General features: G+C 42.2%; 1 protein-coding gene across 1 annotated transcript in view; it reads left to right on the plus strand.

Annotated features, from left to right (window-relative positions):
• The window catches only part of LOC147650699 (uncharacterized), a 121,120-nt gene that overhangs the window by 84,250 nt on the left and 15,263 nt on the right, over window positions 1-21,607 (plus strand). The window contains exons 6-9 of the mRNA XM_086848393.1: window positions 2,716-2,917; window positions 4,172-4,233; window positions 7,140-7,196; window positions 10,814-10,861. Of these exons, the coding sequence (XP_086704519.1) occupies window positions 2,892-2,917; window positions 4,172-4,233; window positions 7,140-7,196; window positions 10,814-10,861 (193 nt within the window). The 5' untranslated portion in view covers window positions 2,716-2,891. The remainder of the gene's footprint in view (window positions 1-2,715; window positions 2,918-4,171; window positions 4,234-7,139; window positions 7,197-10,813; window positions 10,862-21,607) is intronic.

Here is a 21,607-nt window from a genome sequence, read left to right on the forward strand (position 1 = left end):
AGTTCCAGTTGGTTACATCACAAACTCAAAGCATTGCCGGTTAGCCTGGCTGGGAATTCCTCAGCGACTGGGAAGGGAATAGCAGGGGCACTAATGCTGAGGTGCATTTGATGAGGTTTCCCCAGCAGCACCTTCTTGTACTATGCTGGTTATATTGTTTGTCTTTTGCCACTGAAGTCAGTCAGTTCTGAGTAGTTAATACAAGTATCAGCTCATAGCAAGGGAGGCTAATCTGATTATTTTTTTAAAGGACATCTGCTGGTGAATTTTGTTTTGCAGGGCAATGCATTAATTTTTTACTAGTCCAACTTGTGTAATTAATTATCTGGCCACAGATGAGATAGACATAGAACTTGAAGATTTTGTTTTTCTGACATATATTACTGCATACCTTGATTTCTCTTTGTAGTACCTCAGTAGATCTGGAATGAGAGTCACTCTATTATTGGCTCCCTGTTGCATTGCTTTCAACAGCTCAGCCATCATGGTATGTCACACAGCCATGCATTTGAAACTCAATATACTTACTGTCTAATAAGCTTCATTTTCTGTGCCACTAGCTTGTGTTCTGTAGTGTTGGTTTCCCAAGCATGATACTAAGCAATTTTAGGAAATGCTGGTACAACCGTAGCAATTTTCCTCAATTTGTTCCTGACAAAGAACTCGCTTCAAAATTGAGTTGGCTTCCTTTTTGTTCGAAACACTGGTAGACACAATTAGCCTCATTAACCCTGGTTTCTGTTTCATAACAGAAAATTAGCCTACAATCACTGGTTTGCTGGAAAACACTGTTGTAATTAGTCCTCAACAGTCTGATATGAAAATCCATCGTGTTTTTAATTTATCTGACATATACAGAAAACATGCCTGATTTCTCACTTATCTTGGGGATTGAGATAAAGTCAAGGACCAAGTCCTTGGCTCGCTTAGAGCACTGTTGAACAGATTGGACAAACATCTGTCCATAGAGTCAGAGGTGCACTGGTCCCACCACACAAGAGGGCAGGAGGTGGTTTCTAGAGGTCCTCTGCAATTCTGTGAAATTCTGACCCTTCAAAGAGCATGAGACCCAAATAAGGACCACTTAAATCTGGGCCCCCCTGACTGACGCTTTTCCTTACTGGTCCTCCCAAAATGCGATATTATTCCAGATTTATTGCAGACTAGAGTTCAGCCTTGTTCCAGCTCTAGGATTGTAGTGGCATGAAGTCAATTTTTTTATCAGCTTATAAATGAAGCAACTTAAAGGTGAATCAGAGTAATTATTCTTAAACCTCTATAGATAATCTGAAATTGGTTGATCGAAGAGATTTATCATCACCTTTAGAACCTGCATCACTCCAGTGAGTATGTCAATGAGTATGATCATGTTCTCCTGAAATAATTAATTATTTCAAGGCTGTTATTCCAATTAGAAAGGAAAGCAAGAGTTTATATGTGTTGCTAAGCCATTAGCGCAGGGCATCACATCAGGGGCATCACTCAGAAGTTCACAGAACTAGTGCTGTAGTAGGGTGAGGTGTACGAGATCAAACTGCAGTGAACTGGTGTCCAAATTGTGTCAGGCTCTTACCCAGACACCACAGAGCAGAAAGAGGTCTGTGTACACCTGTGTGTGCAGAAATGTACCCAAGGACTTTCCTGGAGATTTGGGTACCTCAGGCTAAATTACTTTCCCCTGTGAAATGGCAAAGGTTTGTGTAAATCCAGGCACCTCTGCTTGCCTTAAAAGCGAGAAGACAACCTTACTTATTTTAAATTCAGCATTGAAACTCAAAGAGCAATTCCTAATCTAGGTCTGTCCTTTCCATGCCTCTTGTCATCCAGGAAAGAGGGATGGTGAGTGCCAAGCTCTGAATGTGTCATGAGTGACTTTAGTGAAGGATTTTGTATAAATGCTTAGCAGTATTCTAGTGAAAGAATAGAGAAATTTTTTATAATTAATGGCATCTTAATTCAAGCATACAGGAAAGATGGCAGGTTTACAAAAGCTTCTAGGTCTACTTGTACAAGAAGGAGCTGAAGACTGAACTGCGTCATTTGTGTGATAACCCCCTTCTTCCACAACTCTCTAGTGCCTAGTGAAATTTTTGCCTAAGGGACGTCTTTCTCCTGCATTAAATGTTCCTCTTATTTCTCAATTGTTCTCTCTAAATGCATATGACACCCTGGGGGTGTCTCCATTTGAATGATCTCAATTGCTTGTGTCCACTTGGGTGCCAGGCTAGAGGACTGTGAAGAGAAGCTGAGCTATTCTATCTTGCTAGCTGAACTAAAGATAAGGACTTCTGTAATTCAAGTTCAGGTCACTACATATGTTTGTATTAAGTCATTAAATAAGCAGTAACTAAATAAATAGTTTCATGCATGAGGCAACCTGTGTGCAAAATGTTAGTGTTTGGAATGTCACCCAATCAAGTAGTCTTAATTGGCTGAACTACTTAGGTGCCTCTCCGTATAGAAATAGTTTTTAACATTTTTGTATTGCACTTTAGCTCCTGCAAAGTATGCCTGAGCTTTTCTGTGCTTCCAGCCTACTGAAGAGTTTTCTAAGGCCTTTGCCTGGAGATCTGCATGATATGCTGAATTGTTACCTAGCACTTCCTCTAGCTGAGAGCCCCAAGGCACACAGCTCCCTCCGAACCCGATCTTGGGGGAGCTCTGGAAGTAGTCCATGGATATGACATGCTAATAGCTCCTGTTTTCCTATTCCAGGGTGGCATGGCTGTGCCCAACTGGACTTCAGGGTACCTGCAATTTCACTTCTTCCTGCAAGAATGGATTTGGAGCCCCATTTTCACCTGTGCCAGCACAGCTATGCTGTCAGTCACGTGAAATAGCCTCATCACCTGAACAGTAGGTGAGAAGTTCAAGTACCGGAGGTCAGCTGAATGCAACACAAATTACAGGGAGTGAGGTGAGCATGTGGGGTTTCAGTTCCTGCTAGCAAAAATACATCAGTGGGTAGTCCAAGCAGTGTTCAGGTAGAGGTGTGCTCCTGTGAAGGAAGCACATCCTCCCCAGGTGCACAGTGGGAAATTCACACTTTGTAGTGTTGTCAGTCTGCAAGGCTGAAGAACACAGGGCAAAGATGATAATTAGAGCCTCATGAGTGATCTCCATGTTGTACTCCAGCTTCTTCAGTGATGCTTTTTTTTTTTTTTTGTGATGGAGGATAAATCATCCAGACCATATCAGTCAATTCACCCTTCTGTAAAATGATTATTTGTGGTAGTTTCTGATTGCCACACTGTGCTGCATGTGACTGTTTGAAAGATGCTGTGAGATGCTTGCATGAACATTTCTATATAAAGGCAAAGCACTGTTAAGTGTCTGCTTCAGAACAGAGTCAAACTCTGCAGGGGAGCAGTTTCCTGTGCATGCACACACAGACTCTCACTTGGCCTGTATTTGTCAACACATGTTTGTCCATACTCCCTTTTTTTGTTTACTCATTTGGTTATTTCACACTACATTCACCCTAACCTGAAAAAGAACAGATTAGATTTGATTATTTCAAAGATCTGCAAATGTAATAGAATGCACAAGGGGCATTTTTGGCATTATTGTTCTGTGTATTTTGTTCAGATAATTAAGCATGGAAAGGTCACCTTGTGTTCTAACAGAAAGTATAGAGATATGGCAGAGAGAAAAGCCAAGTTTGAGCAAAAATACTTTAAGGAGAAAGGCTCAGCATCTAACAATATTTATTAGTTCTTTAGTGTTCCCTAAGATGCTATAATACAGCAACCTTATGGCTATACACTTAGTTTTCAAAAGCTAAATATGAAGTATGAAATTGGATACAAGTTGAAGGCTAGGCAAGCTTGAAGAGTGCACACTGGTGACAGTCATTTGGCAGTGTTCTTTGGTACACACATCCAGATGAGGTTTGTTCGAAGCACATCAGCCATGACACTTTAACTGTCAAGAAGAGGCCACACGCAGAGGTCCTTCTCTTGCCATTTGCTTCTGTGTCTTGTCAGTATCATGTCCATAAGTAAATAAAAAAAAGCAAACCCCAAACAAACAACTTTTTTTGTTCTTTAAAGGAATCAGTACAGTGGATAGAGCTGGATTATGAAGTCCCAGCAATTTTTTTCCTGAAGCCCTTCCCATCTCAGAGATGCTACTCTGTTTTCATGTTCTACTTGTGGTTTTCTGTCTGCAGCTTAACTGTTCATTTTTCATCTGGTGAATGCTTCCAGTGCAAGCCACTGACTGGACTTGCAGGTAAGCTTGGTCCACTTTGCAACATTCAGAAATCCCTTTGAGTTATGAGCATGGAGGAAGGATTCAGAGGGCTGTTCAGAGTCCCCAGCAGCTTCAGGGTATGAAGCAGGGCCAGATGTGAGCTGTTGTGTGCACACGCAAAACCAGTCCCTGTTCCTTGCAGCACCAGAGGGACTAAAATAGCATAACTATAGTTTCTTGAGGATGATCTCCACTTTCAAAGTACCTAAGATTGGAAGGTTGTATAGATTTCTGTTTCATGTTGGACAAATGAGTGCAATGGATGAATATAATAAGAAACCATTTTTCTTCTGTTCTTGGCTCTCACAGAAGATATTTAAAATTCACTCTTAGGAGACCTTCTTGCCTCATCTATGATTGGCAGGGGGACTGTCTGTACTATGCAGAGATGTAATTTATTTATTCCTTCTATTTGTGACCTGGAGTTCTTTGAGCATTTTCCCCCTCTCATGGAAAAAGTAATTCTCTCTCCTACTTCAGTCCTACATCCTTTCTTATGAACACTTGGTAAAGATTTCATTTTTCTGCAATCTTTTTCATCTCTTACTAAATAACCCTGGCACTCTCTTAGAGCCCTGCTGACATTTTGTTTCTTATATACTTGAAAAATTCTTATTTGTCTTTATTCCTTGAAAATATTTTCTACTCTTCCTTTCAGCCTTTCCTAGCCAGATTTTATTCTTTTATTCTTTTAGTTTTATTCCAGCACTTGCTCACTTGTTTGTCATGTCCCTTGTCTCATATACCTTTCATATCTTTTAGTTACACATGCATTCATTTTTCTTTTTGTGTCTATTTTTCCTGTATTTTACTTCACTGGATGGCTTTTATTCTTCTCCATCTGCTGAATCACACAATGCTCCAGTCCTTTTTTGGCTTTTCCAAGGCCAGGAAAAAAAACCTAAGAGAAAGGAAATAGTGAAGGCTTGGGGTACATTGTGTATCTAAAAGGAATAACTTCAGAAGGATTGGCAGGGTTTCAGCAAGTAGTAGACTCCTGGTTGGTTCTTGTCCTCAGTGAAACCGTGATCGTGTTTAAAGCTGAACTACAGCACTTGCTTTTAGGGGTAAATGGTAGCCCTTGTTCCTAAAGGTTGGGTTGCCTATGAAACAGGAGCAATGTAATTATCTGGGTTACTTCCCCAGATTCCTTCATGGCAAACCCAAAGTTTGCTTCTTTGCTGTAGAATTTTTTTCCCCCTGCTTGTTCTCCTCTCCCTCTTTCCTGAGATGCTCTGCTTGAGTGCACCTATTGACTATGGTAAGACAGAGCTTCCAACTGGCCTTGTTTCACTCTGTTTCAGCCTTAACCCCATCCCTGTGGTTTCTGGGTCACCTTCTGCTTGGTATGTGTGCTTGGTATATGTGTCTTGCCTGAAGTTCTTGAGTCTCTCCTGATCAGGCCTCTGTATGTGTCTACAGAGCTCAATCACAAAACTAGAAATTCCCGAGTTAAAAATGCCACTACGGCTCCTTTTTGTGACTATTCTCTTCAACGCTGCCACAGTGGGCCACAAACAGACTTTCCAGCAATGCAGCTAACTGAGCAGGTTTTGAGGACTTCAAAAGTTCTCCTGTTGACCAGATAGGGTACAGGAAAATTATGGTACTTCCATAAGGCCTCTGAAAGTCATTACATGGTCTCAGGTGAGATTATCACCTCTCCTGGTTTTCAGTTTAACTTTTGGTTGAACAGCTATACTCTTGGAAGAAGACAGGATGAAACAACAGCCTGAAAATACAGGGAAGCAGAAGAAGCCTCCTGTAAGATGCGCTCCTCACTGAAAAATCTTTTACATCTCCACTTCTGATGCTGCAAATTCAGAGCAGGAGAGGGGGCAGAAAGCCAAGGGTTCAGGCTGATAGAATTTAGTCTTGCAGAAGAGGAAAAAACCCATTTTCTGCAACCACATAATCATCTTGCACGGTGTGTAATGTTTATAAAGAACAGGGGGTCACATATGGCTGGCTGTCAGCAAGAAACAGCAAGCTTGAATTAACATTAAAAGAGCTGAGTACTTAAGAAATAATGTAAGTACATGTAACAAAAATAAATGTTTTCAGCTGTGATAAAAGAACAGTCTTTCTTTCCCTCAGACTTGGCCCTATGTTTCCTTCCTTAATTTCTTCTGTCATGTAAAATTATTTAGAAAATGCATCCTGGTATTGAAAGGGTAGGACCTAAAGTAGTCAGTTTTTTTACTAGCCCTGTGGTAGCATTTAACAAATCAACTTAGACCTACAAAAGAAAAATTTCTACAGGCCTTTTGAAGCACTGCCACATCTAAAGAGATGTTCAGGTTTGGAATACAGAATGCCGTTGTGCAAACAACTCATTCTGGGACAATTTTAGAAGCTTGTGTTATTATTCCCTTACTGACTTAAGCAGCCCCCATGGTCCAGTTGTATGATATTAGGGATGGGAACAAGAGCTGGATTTAGATAACTAAGGATGGCCTTAACTGTGTGGGATAGTTGTATGTAGGAAAGAAAGAGCTAGTTCTCAAGGAAAGAAAATGAGGCCAGTAAGAACTGCAGGCTTCCCTCTCCATCTTCTGGTGCTTCCTGGGGCTTAGGGGTGTCAGTGTACAATGCTGTATTCTACACTGACTACTGATTATTCAAATGAATATCAAAAAAATTACACTGCTGAAAGAATATACTGAAGATATAGTGCCCAGAAAATGCCATGTACTTCAATGGGGAGCTTTTGTCAGAGGACAAAAGGCCTGGGGGCTGCAAGAAAACACAGAAGGAAGTGTGGAGCCTGTGCTTCTCTGCAGCAAAAAAAATAAAATCCATTAATATATATTGATTATATTAATATAATATTATAATATAATTATGTCCCTAAAGCATTCTAATTTTTTTCCCATGTTGTTCAGATCTTGCTGTTTCTAAGCCATGGAGAAGAGGGGGAAATGATGAAGCGCAAGGCAAAGGTAGCTTTACAAGGAACAGAGGAAATTAAATATGGAGCTTGTCCTCCATCCCTTCTATTGTCTGTCCTGCCTTCAGAGGCTTGCCCAAGCTGAGGATGATAAAGGGAACTGGAGGGTGGAGAGGGGTGGCTTTCTGATGGCTGGGACTGGGCTCCTAAACATCTTGCCAATGATGATCAGAGCCCACTCAGAGCATAAACTAGTTTTCTTCTCTTTTCTCTGCTATATTTTCTTGATCATTCATCATAAACTTTATTGATTAGGATAACTGTAATTATAAGGAAAGTAAAAAAAACTAATATTCTGTTTGAGATAGTAGTTAGAGAATGCAACAAAAAAGGTGCTTGCAAGAGCCTAGTCTGACAACTGGAGTGTGGAGGTAGCTCCCACATTGATGGGACTCATAGAAAAAAAGCTGTTCCACGTCACTGTTCACAAACCTCTCACAGTAATTCACTACCTGCCCTGTGTGCATATCCTTACCTCTGCTTCTCTTTCCCAGTGTCTCTGAACCTGGAATCAGTTGGATTTCTGCTGATCCATTGGATCAGGGTGAATTCTGGCAGTCCTGGCAGGGAGGCTTACAGCTTGTACTTTCTTCTAGTTTACTTCATGGCCTTTTCTTGCTAGCAAGGCAGAAAGGTGAGGAAGAGGTACAGAGAGAGGGAGGCTCCTGCAGAGTGCCCGGGGCAGTGTGATTGCAGCTGTCCCTTGCCACATCAGAATGGACAAGTAGGTGACAGGCCTGATCTGCTCTGTTAGCACTGCTTGGCAGAGGGGAATTATGCTATCTTGAGCAAGGCAATAACCTTTTGTGTAATTTTAACATTTTGAACGTGCTCTATCTATGTTGCAGATTTGCAGGGAGCTACTGTCTGCCTGCTCCAAATGTGATGATCAGGACATCAGGACACATTATTTGAGTGCTACACAGCAGATGCTGCATGACTTTGTTATAGAAAAAGGATTTTTTTAAAAATATTTTTAATTTTTTTTATAGGGGGAAAAACTTAATCCAAAACACAGTTCGCCATAACATGAAATGGACAATATTTTAATTCTACCTTGTTATCATTGTGGTGACTTTAGTTACATAGTTCACTGGAGATGTGAAAGTTTCCCATCTATTTTGTGTACTGGCTGACCAATGTTCCTCCAGTCCTGGCTCTTCCCCATAGAGACTGTCTGCAATGGCTTTGTTATATCTGTCTCATCCCTCCTCCTCCCTGCTTTTGTCCCTGGTTTCCGGCAGAGCTCTGCCAGCCCAGCAGTCAGCCTGCCCCACACTGCATCCCCAGCTGCTCTGCTCCCCTCTGTCCACATTTGGTTGGCTCTGTTGAGACCAGGACCTTGGCATGTGTTTTACCCTGGGGTCTGTATTTTTCTCCATGGCACTATTTATCACATATCCTTACTTTCCCAGTTCGTTATTTATTCAAGCATACAATTCGCATCCTCCCACAGTGGGAATTAGTGAAGGGTCCTGCTTGGTAAATGGGAGTGTTTTTTACTCATTTGCTTTGTATCTGCAGTGGTTCTTTCATTGCTGAAGTCACTGTTTCTGGCACTCCTGTGATATTCATGCTGTGATCCTGTTCAAATGAGCTCCTTCACATTCTTGTGCCTCTTCTCCAAATGATAGGTGTTGACTGTAGCTTCATGTGTTGTTTTTTCACTCAGCTCCAGCTATGGGCTCCTTGCACCTTTCTACTTCCAGTCTTGTTTTTCATGGTAGTTTACATTTTCTTTCCAGCCTGCAGCAGAAGAGGACTGTCTTCTCCCCATCAGTTCTGGTCTGGACTGACTTCCTCTTCTTGGCAGGTTCAAGAGGATTTCTCAGAAGCACCCCTTACTGGTGCCCTGTTATTGGATTGGTCCAAAATTTCTCTCTGTTGCCAGAAGCCTCTTTTGCAGACTGTTTCTAAACACAACTCTGAAATGTTTTAATCTTCCACAGTTGCAGCTCTGCTCCTGTCTCTCTTACCTCTCCCCACTCAGCCTTCTTTGCCCAGATTAAATGAGAACTGTGAAAAATGTCATCTTCTTTATGACTAGCCCTGACCCAAAAAAGTTCCCTGCTCTGACAGCTGCTTTCTTTTTGGCAGCCACATTACTGTCTGCAGCACTTTGAAACCTTCTCCAGTTGTATCACACATTCCCAGAGAAATTCCAGCTCTGACGGTGCTTCTAATTGGTTTGTTTTTTCACTTTATGTCTTATCTTGTTTTACTCCAAGTGCTTTGTGTTGTCCTGAAGTTACCCTGAGCCAAAGAAGGTGGCAGGGATTTGCCACATTCAGTGTCCAAGCTCCAGTACCCTGGCATGGTGTAACATGAGAATTGGCATACATGGAAAATCAGTTTCAAATGGCTCATGCCAGCGCACGTAGGAATGTGTTGACTGCAGACAGGGTGTTGTGTGGATTGCACAGATAAGCATATTCCCTGCTATACCATCATTCAGTGCACAACCTGCCACAAATGTATGTATCTGCTCCTATACAGATGGACTAGTTCTTAATGCAGTTCTGTTTTCTGTAATGATCTCTAATGTGTTCACTGTCTTTTTGATTTTGTCTTTTGTAGCTAAATCTGTCTCAAATATACCATGCACCATAGGTATGTAGGAAAGTCAGATGGCTCTATAAGGGCTTCTTACCAATTAAAATATATCCCCTGTGGATCAATACAGTCAAGTGCTGTAGTCTGATCCACCAATACATTTATTTCCTGCAGCACAGCCACTTATTAAAGTTGCTGACCATAAGAGAGGAATGATTCTCTATAGAAATTAAACTACCACTGAAAAGTCCTTTGGTGGGGGACATTCACCTCCCTCCACAAACAGCCCAAGTGATTGAGGAGGGCTGGAACTCACCTGCAGAAAAGAAGAGCAGGTTCTCTATAGGTGTTGTTCCAATTTAGAGACTGAAAAAATGGCCTCTGGCCTCTGCCCTACATGGCAAGGTAACGTGGGAGTTTTGGACCAATGGATTTGCATGCATGTGGAGCCAGCATGGAGGAATACAGAGCATTTGTTAAGTAACTCCTTTTCTTGCCTGTAGCTCAACAGGCTGTACCTGTTTATCACCACAGTTTGCATTTGGTGACATCTGCAAGGCGCCATGCTGTACTGTCAGAAACCCCTGAGCTGGCTCTGGGGAGGCTTGAACCTGCACATTGTCAAACTGCACCAGCTCTGGAGTCAGTTCAGAGCTGGGAGGCTCCTCAGCACCCTGCCTTGCAGGGAGGACAAGCCTGCTGTGTTACATGTGCTCTGTGCATGCCCAAGTGCTCTTAAAGTGTGAGCAAATGTCACTGCATGGCAGAGCCACAGCAGACACTGGTGAACAAGTCAAATGTCACTGAACTAGCAATGGTACACATGATCTTCTGCCTGGTCCTGAGTGGTTCACAAGGGGAGCTATTCTCCCTTGACAACCCTGAAAAGAGGACTAATGCCTATTGCTGATTGCCAGGGTTTTCTGACAGCAAAGCGAAGCACTTTTTAAAGACAATGACTTGTTTACTTTTCATTGAAACTTGAATTGAAGATATTTCATAATAGAATTTGAGCAAATTTACCAGATGTTTCATCCTACTGTGCTTTTCTGGCAGGTGTACAAGACAGAATGCTGACTAAGGCTAATAAATCAGGCTGCATAGGTAAGTCTTAGGGAAGAAATAGAATATATGTGCCTGAAACCATTGGAAGATCTTACCCCATTGATCCTTGGGAATTCCTGATGTTTCCTGTGCTTTTATTAGACACTGATCTCAGATACAGGAGGGGAAGGGGGTCCTGTTCTGTACTTGTAGCCTATGGTGAGACATGGCTTTGTCTAACAGCACTCCTTGTGCTGGCATTGGAGATCATAGACATAAAAATGATTAATATATTTCTAGAGTCAGGCAATTATCTATCCAGCTGGGAGAGAATGGGAAATGGGAGTTTAAGGTACATTCAGACTGGCTGTGACCCAGCAAAGTACTGTGTTGCTCCACAAAATAATATTCCCCTCTTTGTATCCTTCTCTTCCACCCCCTCACCCCTGTCCTTTTGCTTTGTTCAGTTTCTACTAATCTCTTTGCTTCCTTGCTGCCCTGTCCTGCTGAGCTCTGCTGGTTCCCTTGGAATCAGGAAATAAAGACACCCACAGAAGATTTTCCTCTTCTGGGGACTTGCGTTGCATGTGTTTACCACACAAAGCTATTTTAACTCCCCTTCTCTCACAGTACCCGATTCAGTTTACTGACCACTGCCTGTGCAAGTTTGGAGCGTTCAGTCTGCTTTTGCTTTCTTTTCTCTGTTTGCTTTTATTTCCTCTTACTGCACTTCTACCAGCTCTCTAGATATTCACCTCTTTGTTTCTCTCCCTACATATCCAGAAAAAGCAGATGAAGTTTCCATACCATCTTCCAAGCAGAGGAAGTAATACAGGAAATGCTGTTTGTGTTTGTCTGACTGCAGTAGGAAAACATTTATCAAACTCTTTACTGAAGCCCACACAAGCAACACTTGTGCTAGTGATACCTGGTTCACTAGGGTGAAAGAGGCTTTGGGCGACAGTACAACATCGTGTCATTCTATCCTTGCTTGGAGTGTTTTAATTAATGTGCCCCTCAAATCCGTCTGCTGCTGAAGGTTGTGCTAGCTGGAGGCTTGCAGGGCTGCTCCTCTTGCATGGCCATTATTGAGGATTCTCCCTCAGACCAGGGTAAGAGTGGTACCAGGTAACCCGTCTTTAAATCCAGGAGATGTGAAATCATGATGCTCAAGCACAGCAAAGTATTCTTTGAATAAAAGCATGGACAGATATGTACACACAGTAACCAGATTGCCTTTGAATAACGTTTGTCCATCTGAGTGCCAGGGGAAAAGAAGCTGCATTTTAAAATCAAAATTAATAGTATTTAAACAGGTTCTGTTGTTCTGTGTGTTGCTTTTATCTGAAGATCGCAGGCATTTGTGATTATCTGTCATTTTATGTTTATGCAGCTGTTTTAATTCTGATGTGTCACAGAAATTTGCCACATGGCAACAATGGTAGCCATCTCACCCAGCTTGTTACAAAAGAAGGGAGAGGCAGGGAGTGCTATAGCAAATTGACACACTTAGAAAAATGCTGTAAAGCCATTCCGGTTCACTTTTAATGCCGTGTCACGACAGCCTATGCTCAACCAATTTTGGGATTTTCCAGTTATCTGTCTGTGCAAGATTAAGGGCTGAGCTGGCTGTGCTAGAATGAAACCTTGTGCCTCTTGTGGCAGTAGGTATTCCTTGGCCTCTGTAGCAGCTTGAGGGTTAAGGGCTGGAAAAGGCAATGCTGACTATCTTCCAGCTCCTCAGGTCTTAAAACCATCAATACCCAAAGTTATTGTGATGTTCAGGCTGTCTGCTGAGTGAGTCTGCAGTTTGGGCACCACTCCAGCTGCAGCTGCTCTTTAAAGTTGAAAAAAAGAAAAAGTTTGGAAGGTGTTTGTGTTTTGTTTTGTGTTTTTAAAAAATAATTATTTTCTCATCTTTGAGAATAGTTTGGTGTGGTGTCCCTTCCCCCTAGCCCTTCCTTCAACAGCAGTTTCAGTTTAGCGTGTGTCCCACGACTCGTACTCACTGCAGCCTTAAAGGAGCACAGAGCAAAGCTCAGCAATTTCCAGCAAGGCCACAGAGTCGTTGGAAAGGTTCCCACTGCCTCCTTCAGTGAGCTCTGAAAGGCAGACTCCAGTGCTGCTGTAAATAATGTCTACAAGGGGCCGGATAAGGAACAGGGGCTACACACAGCCTCACTTCCAGCGCCTCTCATTTCCTTTGTCTGTTTTTAAGAGAAACAAGGGAGTTAATTTCATGTAAATTGGCACATCATCTGATTGTTGGACCTTTAGGGGTCTGTTTGGGGCTTTCTCTCCCACCCACAGGATTTCAGGCTCCAGGTTTTACTTGGAGGAGCCAGAGAGGCCCCTCGAGTGCCTGGAGGGGAGAGCGCAAAGTGTTAAGTGTAGAAGCAGCACTGGAAACAAGGGCAATTTTCTGGCTTTGATCTGTCACTTGGCAGTTCCAGGAGACAGGCTTGTCTGGGGCTATCTCTGCAGCAGAGTTTGGAGGTGGCTGGGAAGGCACTTCTCAGCCTGGGGGATCAAAGTGCACCAGAGAGCAAAGGAGCATGGTGTCCTCTGAAGCAGGAGCTGCAGAATATAAATGCAGTGCTGCTGTCTGCTGGGAAGCCAGCAGGGAGAATGAGCTTCCCTGTTTTCCCTTTCTGTGGATTTTTCAACAGGTTAAATTGCATTTGGTTGTTAAGGATTGTGAGTACTGAGAGACAAATGCTGCATCTCCAGTTCGAAAGAAGGCAGTGTTGTTAGGGTGGGGTTAGTAACCAGATGAAGTAGAAGATGTTAAGTTATTGATAACTTACTGTATCATTCCTTTAATTCAACAGAAGGTGACAAGGAGATGAATTAAATATAGGAAACAGACATGAAAGAACTCAAAGAATGTCTGTGTTCTTGTTCAACACTAAAGTACAGAATACATGATTTCATGCAAATCAGACTTCATTTATTTTCTCTTTTGCTTCTTCAGTTAAATATGAAATGAGAACAAGAGATTTTTTTCCAGCATCCCATACCTAGTAAATTCATTCTGGGAATGGAGGAAATAGAGTGAATATGATTCTGGACAATGACATCGCCAATGATCCAAAAATATTTGCACTGGGTGACCTGAATAGTCTCTTGAATATAAATGAACCACAAGGGAAAATTTCTATTAAGAGCAAATGCAGTAGCTAAAAGGGTGATATAACTGAGTTGGAAATATGCAGAAGGATTAAAGCTTGCTGAGTTTGTACACAGGATTAAGTGAATTGACACATATGGAGAACGCAATTTCAATAATTAACAGTTTTTTGTTCTTTGGTAATTTTTTTGGGAAACACAGTCATAATTGTCATACTATACACAAAAAAAAGTTACTACTGTGGTGTAGAATGATGGAATAGATCCATGTGGTAAAGGGATGACCTGTAACCATATGCTAGATAGTAAAGAATGTAGACACTTGAATCAAAATTCAACTTAATATGTTAAAATGGATATGTTACAAAGACTTTCCATCTGTGGGACACCTTCAAAATGACGGATTGCTCACTGGGTTATCATACAGCACTTTGCCTTTCAGGTTGGCTCTTGTTTACCAATGAGGGACTAAAACACATGCAGGGCAGAGAATGTTGCTGAGGTCATGCAGAAAGGACCTGAATTTCTTGGTTATCTGTCCTTTGCCAACCTTCTGTGCTGTTCCTTTACACAATAATCCTGATGAAACAGGGCCAAGAAAAAGCAAGAGCTGCTGATCCTGTTGGGGCTTAGGTGTGGTTGTGGCCATTACTACTCTTCACCTGCAATCTAATACCTGCCTAAGCCATGAGCGCTTCTCTCAAAGTCAGTCAACCTGGGCCATCACAAAGGCTTACAGGGGTGGAGTTTAAAAGCCAGGAAGCTGGACCAGGCAGAATGGTAAGGGCTTGTTTGTTTTCTCACAGTCTCAGGCTTCTTGTATTGTTGGTGCTTGGTACTTACTATCAGGTTAAGTCTAACTTTTTAGGATTAATGTGCATTGAGGGTTACACCTCTATTTGCAGCCTTACAACTTTCCCTCTCTGCCACTGAATGCTTTCATGCATGGTCTACAGCAAGTGTCACTCTGTTGTTCATTAGCTCCTTTGAGCTCTTCGATGAGGCCAAGTGATTGAATCTTTCTAACTTACTGGGGCAAGGAGTAGATCTTATTTCTTTGTGCCATGACACAGTGCTTGCTTTCAGTAAATAATAATAGTGACAACTTGATCGTCAATGGGCTGTTAGGTGTGCCTTATAAGACCAAAGCTGTACAAATTATGTTTAGCACATATGCTTAATCTTCCTACGTGGCACTATGAACTTTACATAACATGTAATCTCTGGTGTTGCAGACCTGTGAGCAAGACAGTCCCTTGCTGAACATTTTAAGCAGCATGAGTTCCAATACCAACAATTCAGGTAAAGCATCCTTTGTGAAAGCATTAAGTATAACAGATTTCCCTGAAACAGTTGTGACCTGCCTGTTTTGCATGGCTTGGAGGATTAGCAAAGTCTTTATTTGAATTGATAGTGATTGAAAAATGTTCCTTAAAAAAACAACTGTTATTGATATGATTAAGAAAACCACTAATTGGGGAGTGGTGAACAGCAGCCAAACAAAAGCTGCGACTCCAGCTCTGCAGTTAATGCCAAAACATTGATAGACAATATACAACTTTTAGTCGCTGTGTACAGGACTGTGGAAGAACGAGCGAAGGTTCTGATCCAGCATTGCCCAGTGCCTTCTTTGAGGCCGTTGCAGTGGTGTGTAGAGAGGGTGGTTTGCTGGTTGGGATGTCCTTGGTAGTACAGGGCTTCTTCCTTTCTGGTGGAAGAAAGTGTGTGAACCTGGAAATGCTTATGATATGGGTAAGGGCTTGATGTGGGCTTAGTTTTATGGTGTGTTTACTTTAGTAAAACCTGAGGAGTTGATCCTAAAAGTGCTAAAGGACAAAGGTAGAACATTGTGTTAGTGATCTTGTAGGATATGGCAGCAGTGCTCTGCTGTATAATGTTTTTGCCCTTCCTCCACATGCCTCCAAATAGCATCTGAAATCATTGCCTGTTGTGAATAGTTAATTGTATCATCTATTACCTCCCAACAGCAGTCACTTGGACTACAGGGGGCTGTGTAGGGTGTTTATGGTAGGGAGTTGGGTTTTTTGTTGCTCTTGTCATCTATGCTGGGATTTGGATTTAATGCTAGAAATATATTTGCACGGACAGAGGGGCTGTAAGGCACTGTGGCTCTGGGGAGTTCTTTGCAGTTTTGTCCTGGGTAGTATCCCACAGAGATGAGTTTTACTGTCATAGCCAAAGGAAAGTGTGAACCTGCTAGAGGAACACAGTCAGTGATTGCAGTTCGCAAACTGCAGAGAGGGTGTTCTTGGGCAATTCTGTTGCTATGTAGGAGAATGGTCAACAAATGGCCTTGACCTGTGATGCCAATGCCTGCTATATGTCAGCCTTGAATAGTGGTAACTGAAACTCAAGTCACTTATAAATTAATTATAAACCATACTACTGAAAGCAGAGTAGAAAATACTTTTCTTTACATGAAAGGTGAATCAAATGCTGGTTGGTTGCAGCATAGCAGGAGCCCAGGTGAGTGCCTAAAAGTTAAAAAAAATTATACAGAAAATATATGTGTCACAATATGAGTATTGAAGCCCTGCTGAAGATTCCTGCAGCTTTTCCCAGGATTTATGCTCCAATAAGGGATGAAGCTTCAAATGTGCATATCTGTGCTCTGGCAGTTTGGTGTATGGGGCTTTGGATCCCCTTCTGACAGGTGCAGCCCTTTTTTGAATTTTGAGTACTGTGGCTAGATGGGCTTCTTGGGATGACACAGATGCAATTTATGAATAATTAATGGAATTTCAAAAATTCTGATTGTGCTATCTGGGGAAATGGACTAACTACAGTTTGCTCCATTTAAAAGCAGGAAGATGTTGTTATGGTAAAACCCCAAACTGTATTTGCATATTCCTGTGCTCTGCTATCTCCCATCTCTTGCTCCCTGTCAATAAACAAGATCTTTCAGTAGTTTGCTCAGTAAGAAAGTGAATCTGCATTATTTCCTACAGAGTTTTCTGTTGAAGTGGGCTGGCTGTAAAGAAGCAGCAAATCCTTTACATTCAGTAACCATACCATTTTCTCTATCAGCATGGAGCATTTGACTCATGTGCCCTAGAAAATAACTCCTCACTCCCACTATGTGCTCATATACTGAGCTGAGATCTAAACCTGACCTGCAGTTCTGGGATGCAAACTCATGATCAAAATCCCTGGATGCGGGAGGTCAGTGTTCCAGCATCCTTAGTCTCTGGGGTGAGAGTCCACTATTTAAGGAGTGGTGTTGCGAATTCAAAACAGGTTAATGCTTTCTAAGGTCTAGTGAAGTTACAAAAACACAGTACAAAAGAGCCTGTCTGCCTTAAATAAAAGCTTATTATAGAGCTAAATCTTGTTTCTGTTAAAGTCAATAAGGGGATTGTGCTTCTAAATTTCACCCAGTCCAAGTCAGAGGCTTTTATAAGGGGGGAAAAAAACTTAATGTGAAAAATTGAGATGCTTGTTTTCCAGCAAAAGCTGTAATACCATTCTTGCAGTAATGTGATGCAAGGATACTCTTCAGGGAGCCGATTTCATAAACAACACAGAAATAGTGGTTCTGTCTACAGTCTTCTCTCCCACACAGCACCTTGGACTGTACTGAGTACTGGGCCTTATGAAGCAGAAGGTGAACCTTCTACAGGACTTTTCATTCCCTGTGGTTAAGAGACTGGGTTTTCATTACAGTTAACAGCAGAGAGGGCAACCAATAGATTAAGCCAGATCTGTGAATGTGTAACAAAGTTTTGTGTGATTTAATTTTCTTAATTTGATACTCTCAGAATGTGAACAATCCAGAGGTGATTTGGTTTTACAGCTTGCAGATAGGTTCACCTTGTCCCGTAATTACCAGAAAGTCTTCTGATCTGTCAACCTGCATAAACTGGGTATTTGTATGTACACAGGCATCCACCAAGCATAAAACTTTCAAGAATTTTGGCTCCATTTATTAGTAATTTGTTTCATGATTCTTGCTCTGAGTTTTTTGTTTGTTATTCCCTATTTTCCATACTGGAAACTGTGTTGCTGAACTCACCTAGGAAAGGAGAAGTGTCTCCTAGTAGTTGCTCTTAAGGGGGAGATTGTGATGAGGAGGCTGGGATTACAGATTTCTGCAGAAACCTACCTCTGAAACCCACTTCTGACAGTGCCTCACTGTCACGGAGCAGTACCCTTGGCTGCAGTGAACTCTGCTCATGCAGACTGCCCTGACTTGTGAGTAATTTTCTTGTTCTCCTTAGCTACCTAGGGATTTGTTCAGTGCTGAGGAGCATATATTGAACATACCCTAGAGAGCTGTTAGCCTTATGGCTTCTCCACTACTTTTCACGGTGGCCCTCTTAGATCTGTATGTGGCTGTGGAAAAACTCAGGGCCCTCTGAGTTTTAATTCAGGTATCATAAAGACCTAATGTAAATTTCCATAAAGGAAAGAGCAGCAAATGATTCCTGGCTGCATTTTGCCTTTCTTTTGCAGTTTATGAAGACAGGGAGGTTTATGACTATGGTTATTTCAAATTACTTGGTTAGTTCTGCATGACATTGTTTATGGGTATTTCACAACGTTTTTGGACATTTGCAGAGGCAGAAATGAATATCAGGGTATCACCAGGTAAGAAAGTGCTTGCTCCCAAGTTCCTTTCTATAGCAATTAGAGAAGTATTTTTTGGGAATGAATTCTGAATGTGTTAATTTGCTGATCATCTTCACATATAACCAGAGATTAACAGAGAAGTGTCAAGTGCAGTAATCCCAAGACAACAAGGAAAGATGGAGAACTCAGCCAGTGCTGTTTTTCTCGGCTCTGTTCCCCTTGTTGTGGAAAGGCTCTCTTCAGGCATCCACTTTACTCGTCTGATCAGTAGTCCTTGTAACTCCAGAGGGACTGTGTTCTCGTGTCCCACGGTTTCTCTGTGCACACATGCACAGTAATATTCCTGCCTCTTAAAATGTTAGGTGTTACTTTCAGAAGATTGTTTCCCTCCCACATAGTCTCATCTTTACCAAGGTTGGATCTCCTTCAAAGAGAGCAATCTTCACAGTCCTAACAGGCTTTCATCCATGTAGCTTCTTGTTTTCCCCCTCCTCCTTCTGCTTTAGCTTTCTCTTGTTCACCTCTCTGCTCTGCAGCTTTCTTGGATGCCTTCCTGCCTTGGGAGCTCAAGACCAAGGATTCTTTCAAGCTTTATGTCCTAGCATGTAGCTGAATGAATTCAAAGACTCCCAAATGTGACTGGTTGTGAGTGTGTTTCATGGGATGGGCTGTACCTAAGCCACTTTCAACTCCCTTCTAGTTTTTCCCATCCCTACTGGCCAAAGAAACCATACATCCATTTCCTGCTAAGTAAGAAAAGAGCTCAAAGACTTGCCCTGTGGTTTCTGTCCTACCATTAAACAGATCCATCTCTATACATCTAATATAATTTTCTTTTGCAGCTAGTCAACTCTCTTGATTGTGCTCTTTGCTGATTTGGTGGTTATTTTTGTTGCTTCTGTGGAGAGCTGCTCTCAGCACACCCAGAGCCAACGCTCCTGACAGGCAGCACAATCCTGGAGTGCCTTGGCAGGCTGCCCAAGTCTGTCCTGCAGGCCCTGGGGGGACTCTCACACGTTTTGCCGCTTACTTTCCTCTTTCCTAGAGATCTAATGCAATTTTGCAAGTAGTCACTTGGAGCCATGTTTCCCTTTGCCCTGCAATATTTTTTTATTTATTTTTAGTAAACGTTTGTCAGTATTTCTAACATTGCGCCTCCAGCAACGTGGCCTGGACTGAAGCCACGCAGCAGTCTGACAACCTGTTAGGCGAGTCTCCTATCAATTAGGCTGCAGCTGTCATTGGATCTATTCTCAGCCTCCTTGGTACGTGTTTGCAAATAACAGGGGCTGCTGTTTTGCAGCTCTTGATTTTTTTTTTCTACACAGCCAGTCAAGAACATTTTGTCCCTAGAATTCCTCCTGTCTCCTTTGTTTTTGCTTTCTAATCATCCTCACTTTATTCTCCTGAGAATATATGCTTATCAAGGATATTATTACAAGTAAAGTGTCCTCACTATATATAATGCACAAAAGAAGGAAAACGTCCCCCAAAGATACAAAAAAAAGGAATATCTTACTCAAGGCTATACCTTGATCCTTTAAATGTTTTCAGGCTTTCTCCAAAGCATTCAGACTGCTTCTTACCTATGGGGAGCTGCTATTTTGAAAGTCCATATTGCATGGAAGCTCTCCGTGGGGGCTGCCTTGTTTCTGCTGATGTCTGAACTTTGAGGTGGTAGTGTGCTTTATTATCAGGTTTGCCACAGCTGGAAACTGAGTGCCCGACAATGTACAATCTGCTAGAATTTCCTCTTATACCTTCTGCAATTTACAGTTTTCTCTTCTCCTCTAAAATATAATGAAGATGGCTCTATAAATTTTTTTCCAGATGTTACACACTGCATGCTGGTACTTGATGCTAATTTTTCATCCTGCAAGGTATGGAGTACAGCCCAGTTTCTATTAGATAGAGGAGCCATGCTTAGGCATATAATTTCTTTTGTTTTGCTTCTATGGGAAATGGGAAACCAGAATTGCGTTGTTCAAGCAAGGCAAACACACTCAGGACATTTCATCCTTGGGCTGATTGACACACTTTGATATAATTTCTTTCATAAGCCCAACTCCATCTTTGTACAAACCCATAAGAAACTGTTCCTCCTTCCTCTCCATCCAGAGGTCCTAACAAGTCTCCAGCCAGCTTGCAGCTCTGGAGGCAGAACCAGCCCATCATAGGCAGATTGAAACAGCTGAGTTTAGATCAGCTCTTGCTGAATTGGCTGAAACCCCCCTGCCTGCCTGGTGGGAAGTTAAGGACAGGCAGGGCTTTGTTTCTATCCCCATGAAATAGCACACAATAATGCAAGAAGCTTCCCCTGATGTCACTCAATGTTTGCTGTGCAAGAATATCCAAGAGGAGCCCACTTAGTGCTGTGCCTGGGCCAGCATTCAGAGCCATCTTGAAGCTCTTGTGTATAAAATGATTCCCAAGCAGCTGGGTGGCCCTGTGAAGCTCACAGGCACTGTGAGTGTTTATACAGCCCTGCCTGGCAATGCTGTACCCAGGACAGGAAAGCTTCACCAGGATCCCAGCTGCTTTGGTGTTAATGCATCAAGGCATGGGGCAGCTGGCTCCTTGAAGGGAGCCTGCAGAGCTATAGGCAGCCACTCAGTACGCAAAGAAAAGGGGCTTCTCCAGGGAAAATTAGGGAAGCCAGAACACGCAGAAGGTGTAGGCAGGGCACTGCTGGATTGTCTGGTAGTACAGACAATCTCAGGTCTTCAGAAAGACCTGAGAGTTTTTGTGATCCTATTCCTAGGAAAGGTGTCTCTAAATCCCTTAGGAGACCTCTGTTTAGGCTGGGATCTAGGCTCCCAATTCAGGCATTTCATGGAATACTTGGAGGTATATCCTTTTGGGCAGTGCAGACCTTTGGGCAATCTCTGGCTGAGACATTCAGAGTTTCTCAAGTACTTATTTAATGAAGAATGCATTTCACATGCATATAGCATTTCACATTGTTCCTGCTCAGCCACTGAGCTTTCAACTCTTTGAAAGTGTAAGCATAGTTAGAACAAGCTGCCATCCTGCAGACAAAGCTTAGTTGGCAAGTAGATGTAGCTTATGCAGTATTTATGTTCTCCT

This window comes from Cyanistes caeruleus, chromosome 13, assembly GCF_971803275.1.
Source record: "Cyanistes caeruleus chromosome 13, bCyaCae1.hap1.1, whole genome shotgun sequence".
Classification (NCBI taxonomy): domain Eukaryota; kingdom Metazoa; phylum Chordata; class Aves; order Passeriformes; family Paridae; genus Cyanistes; species Cyanistes caeruleus.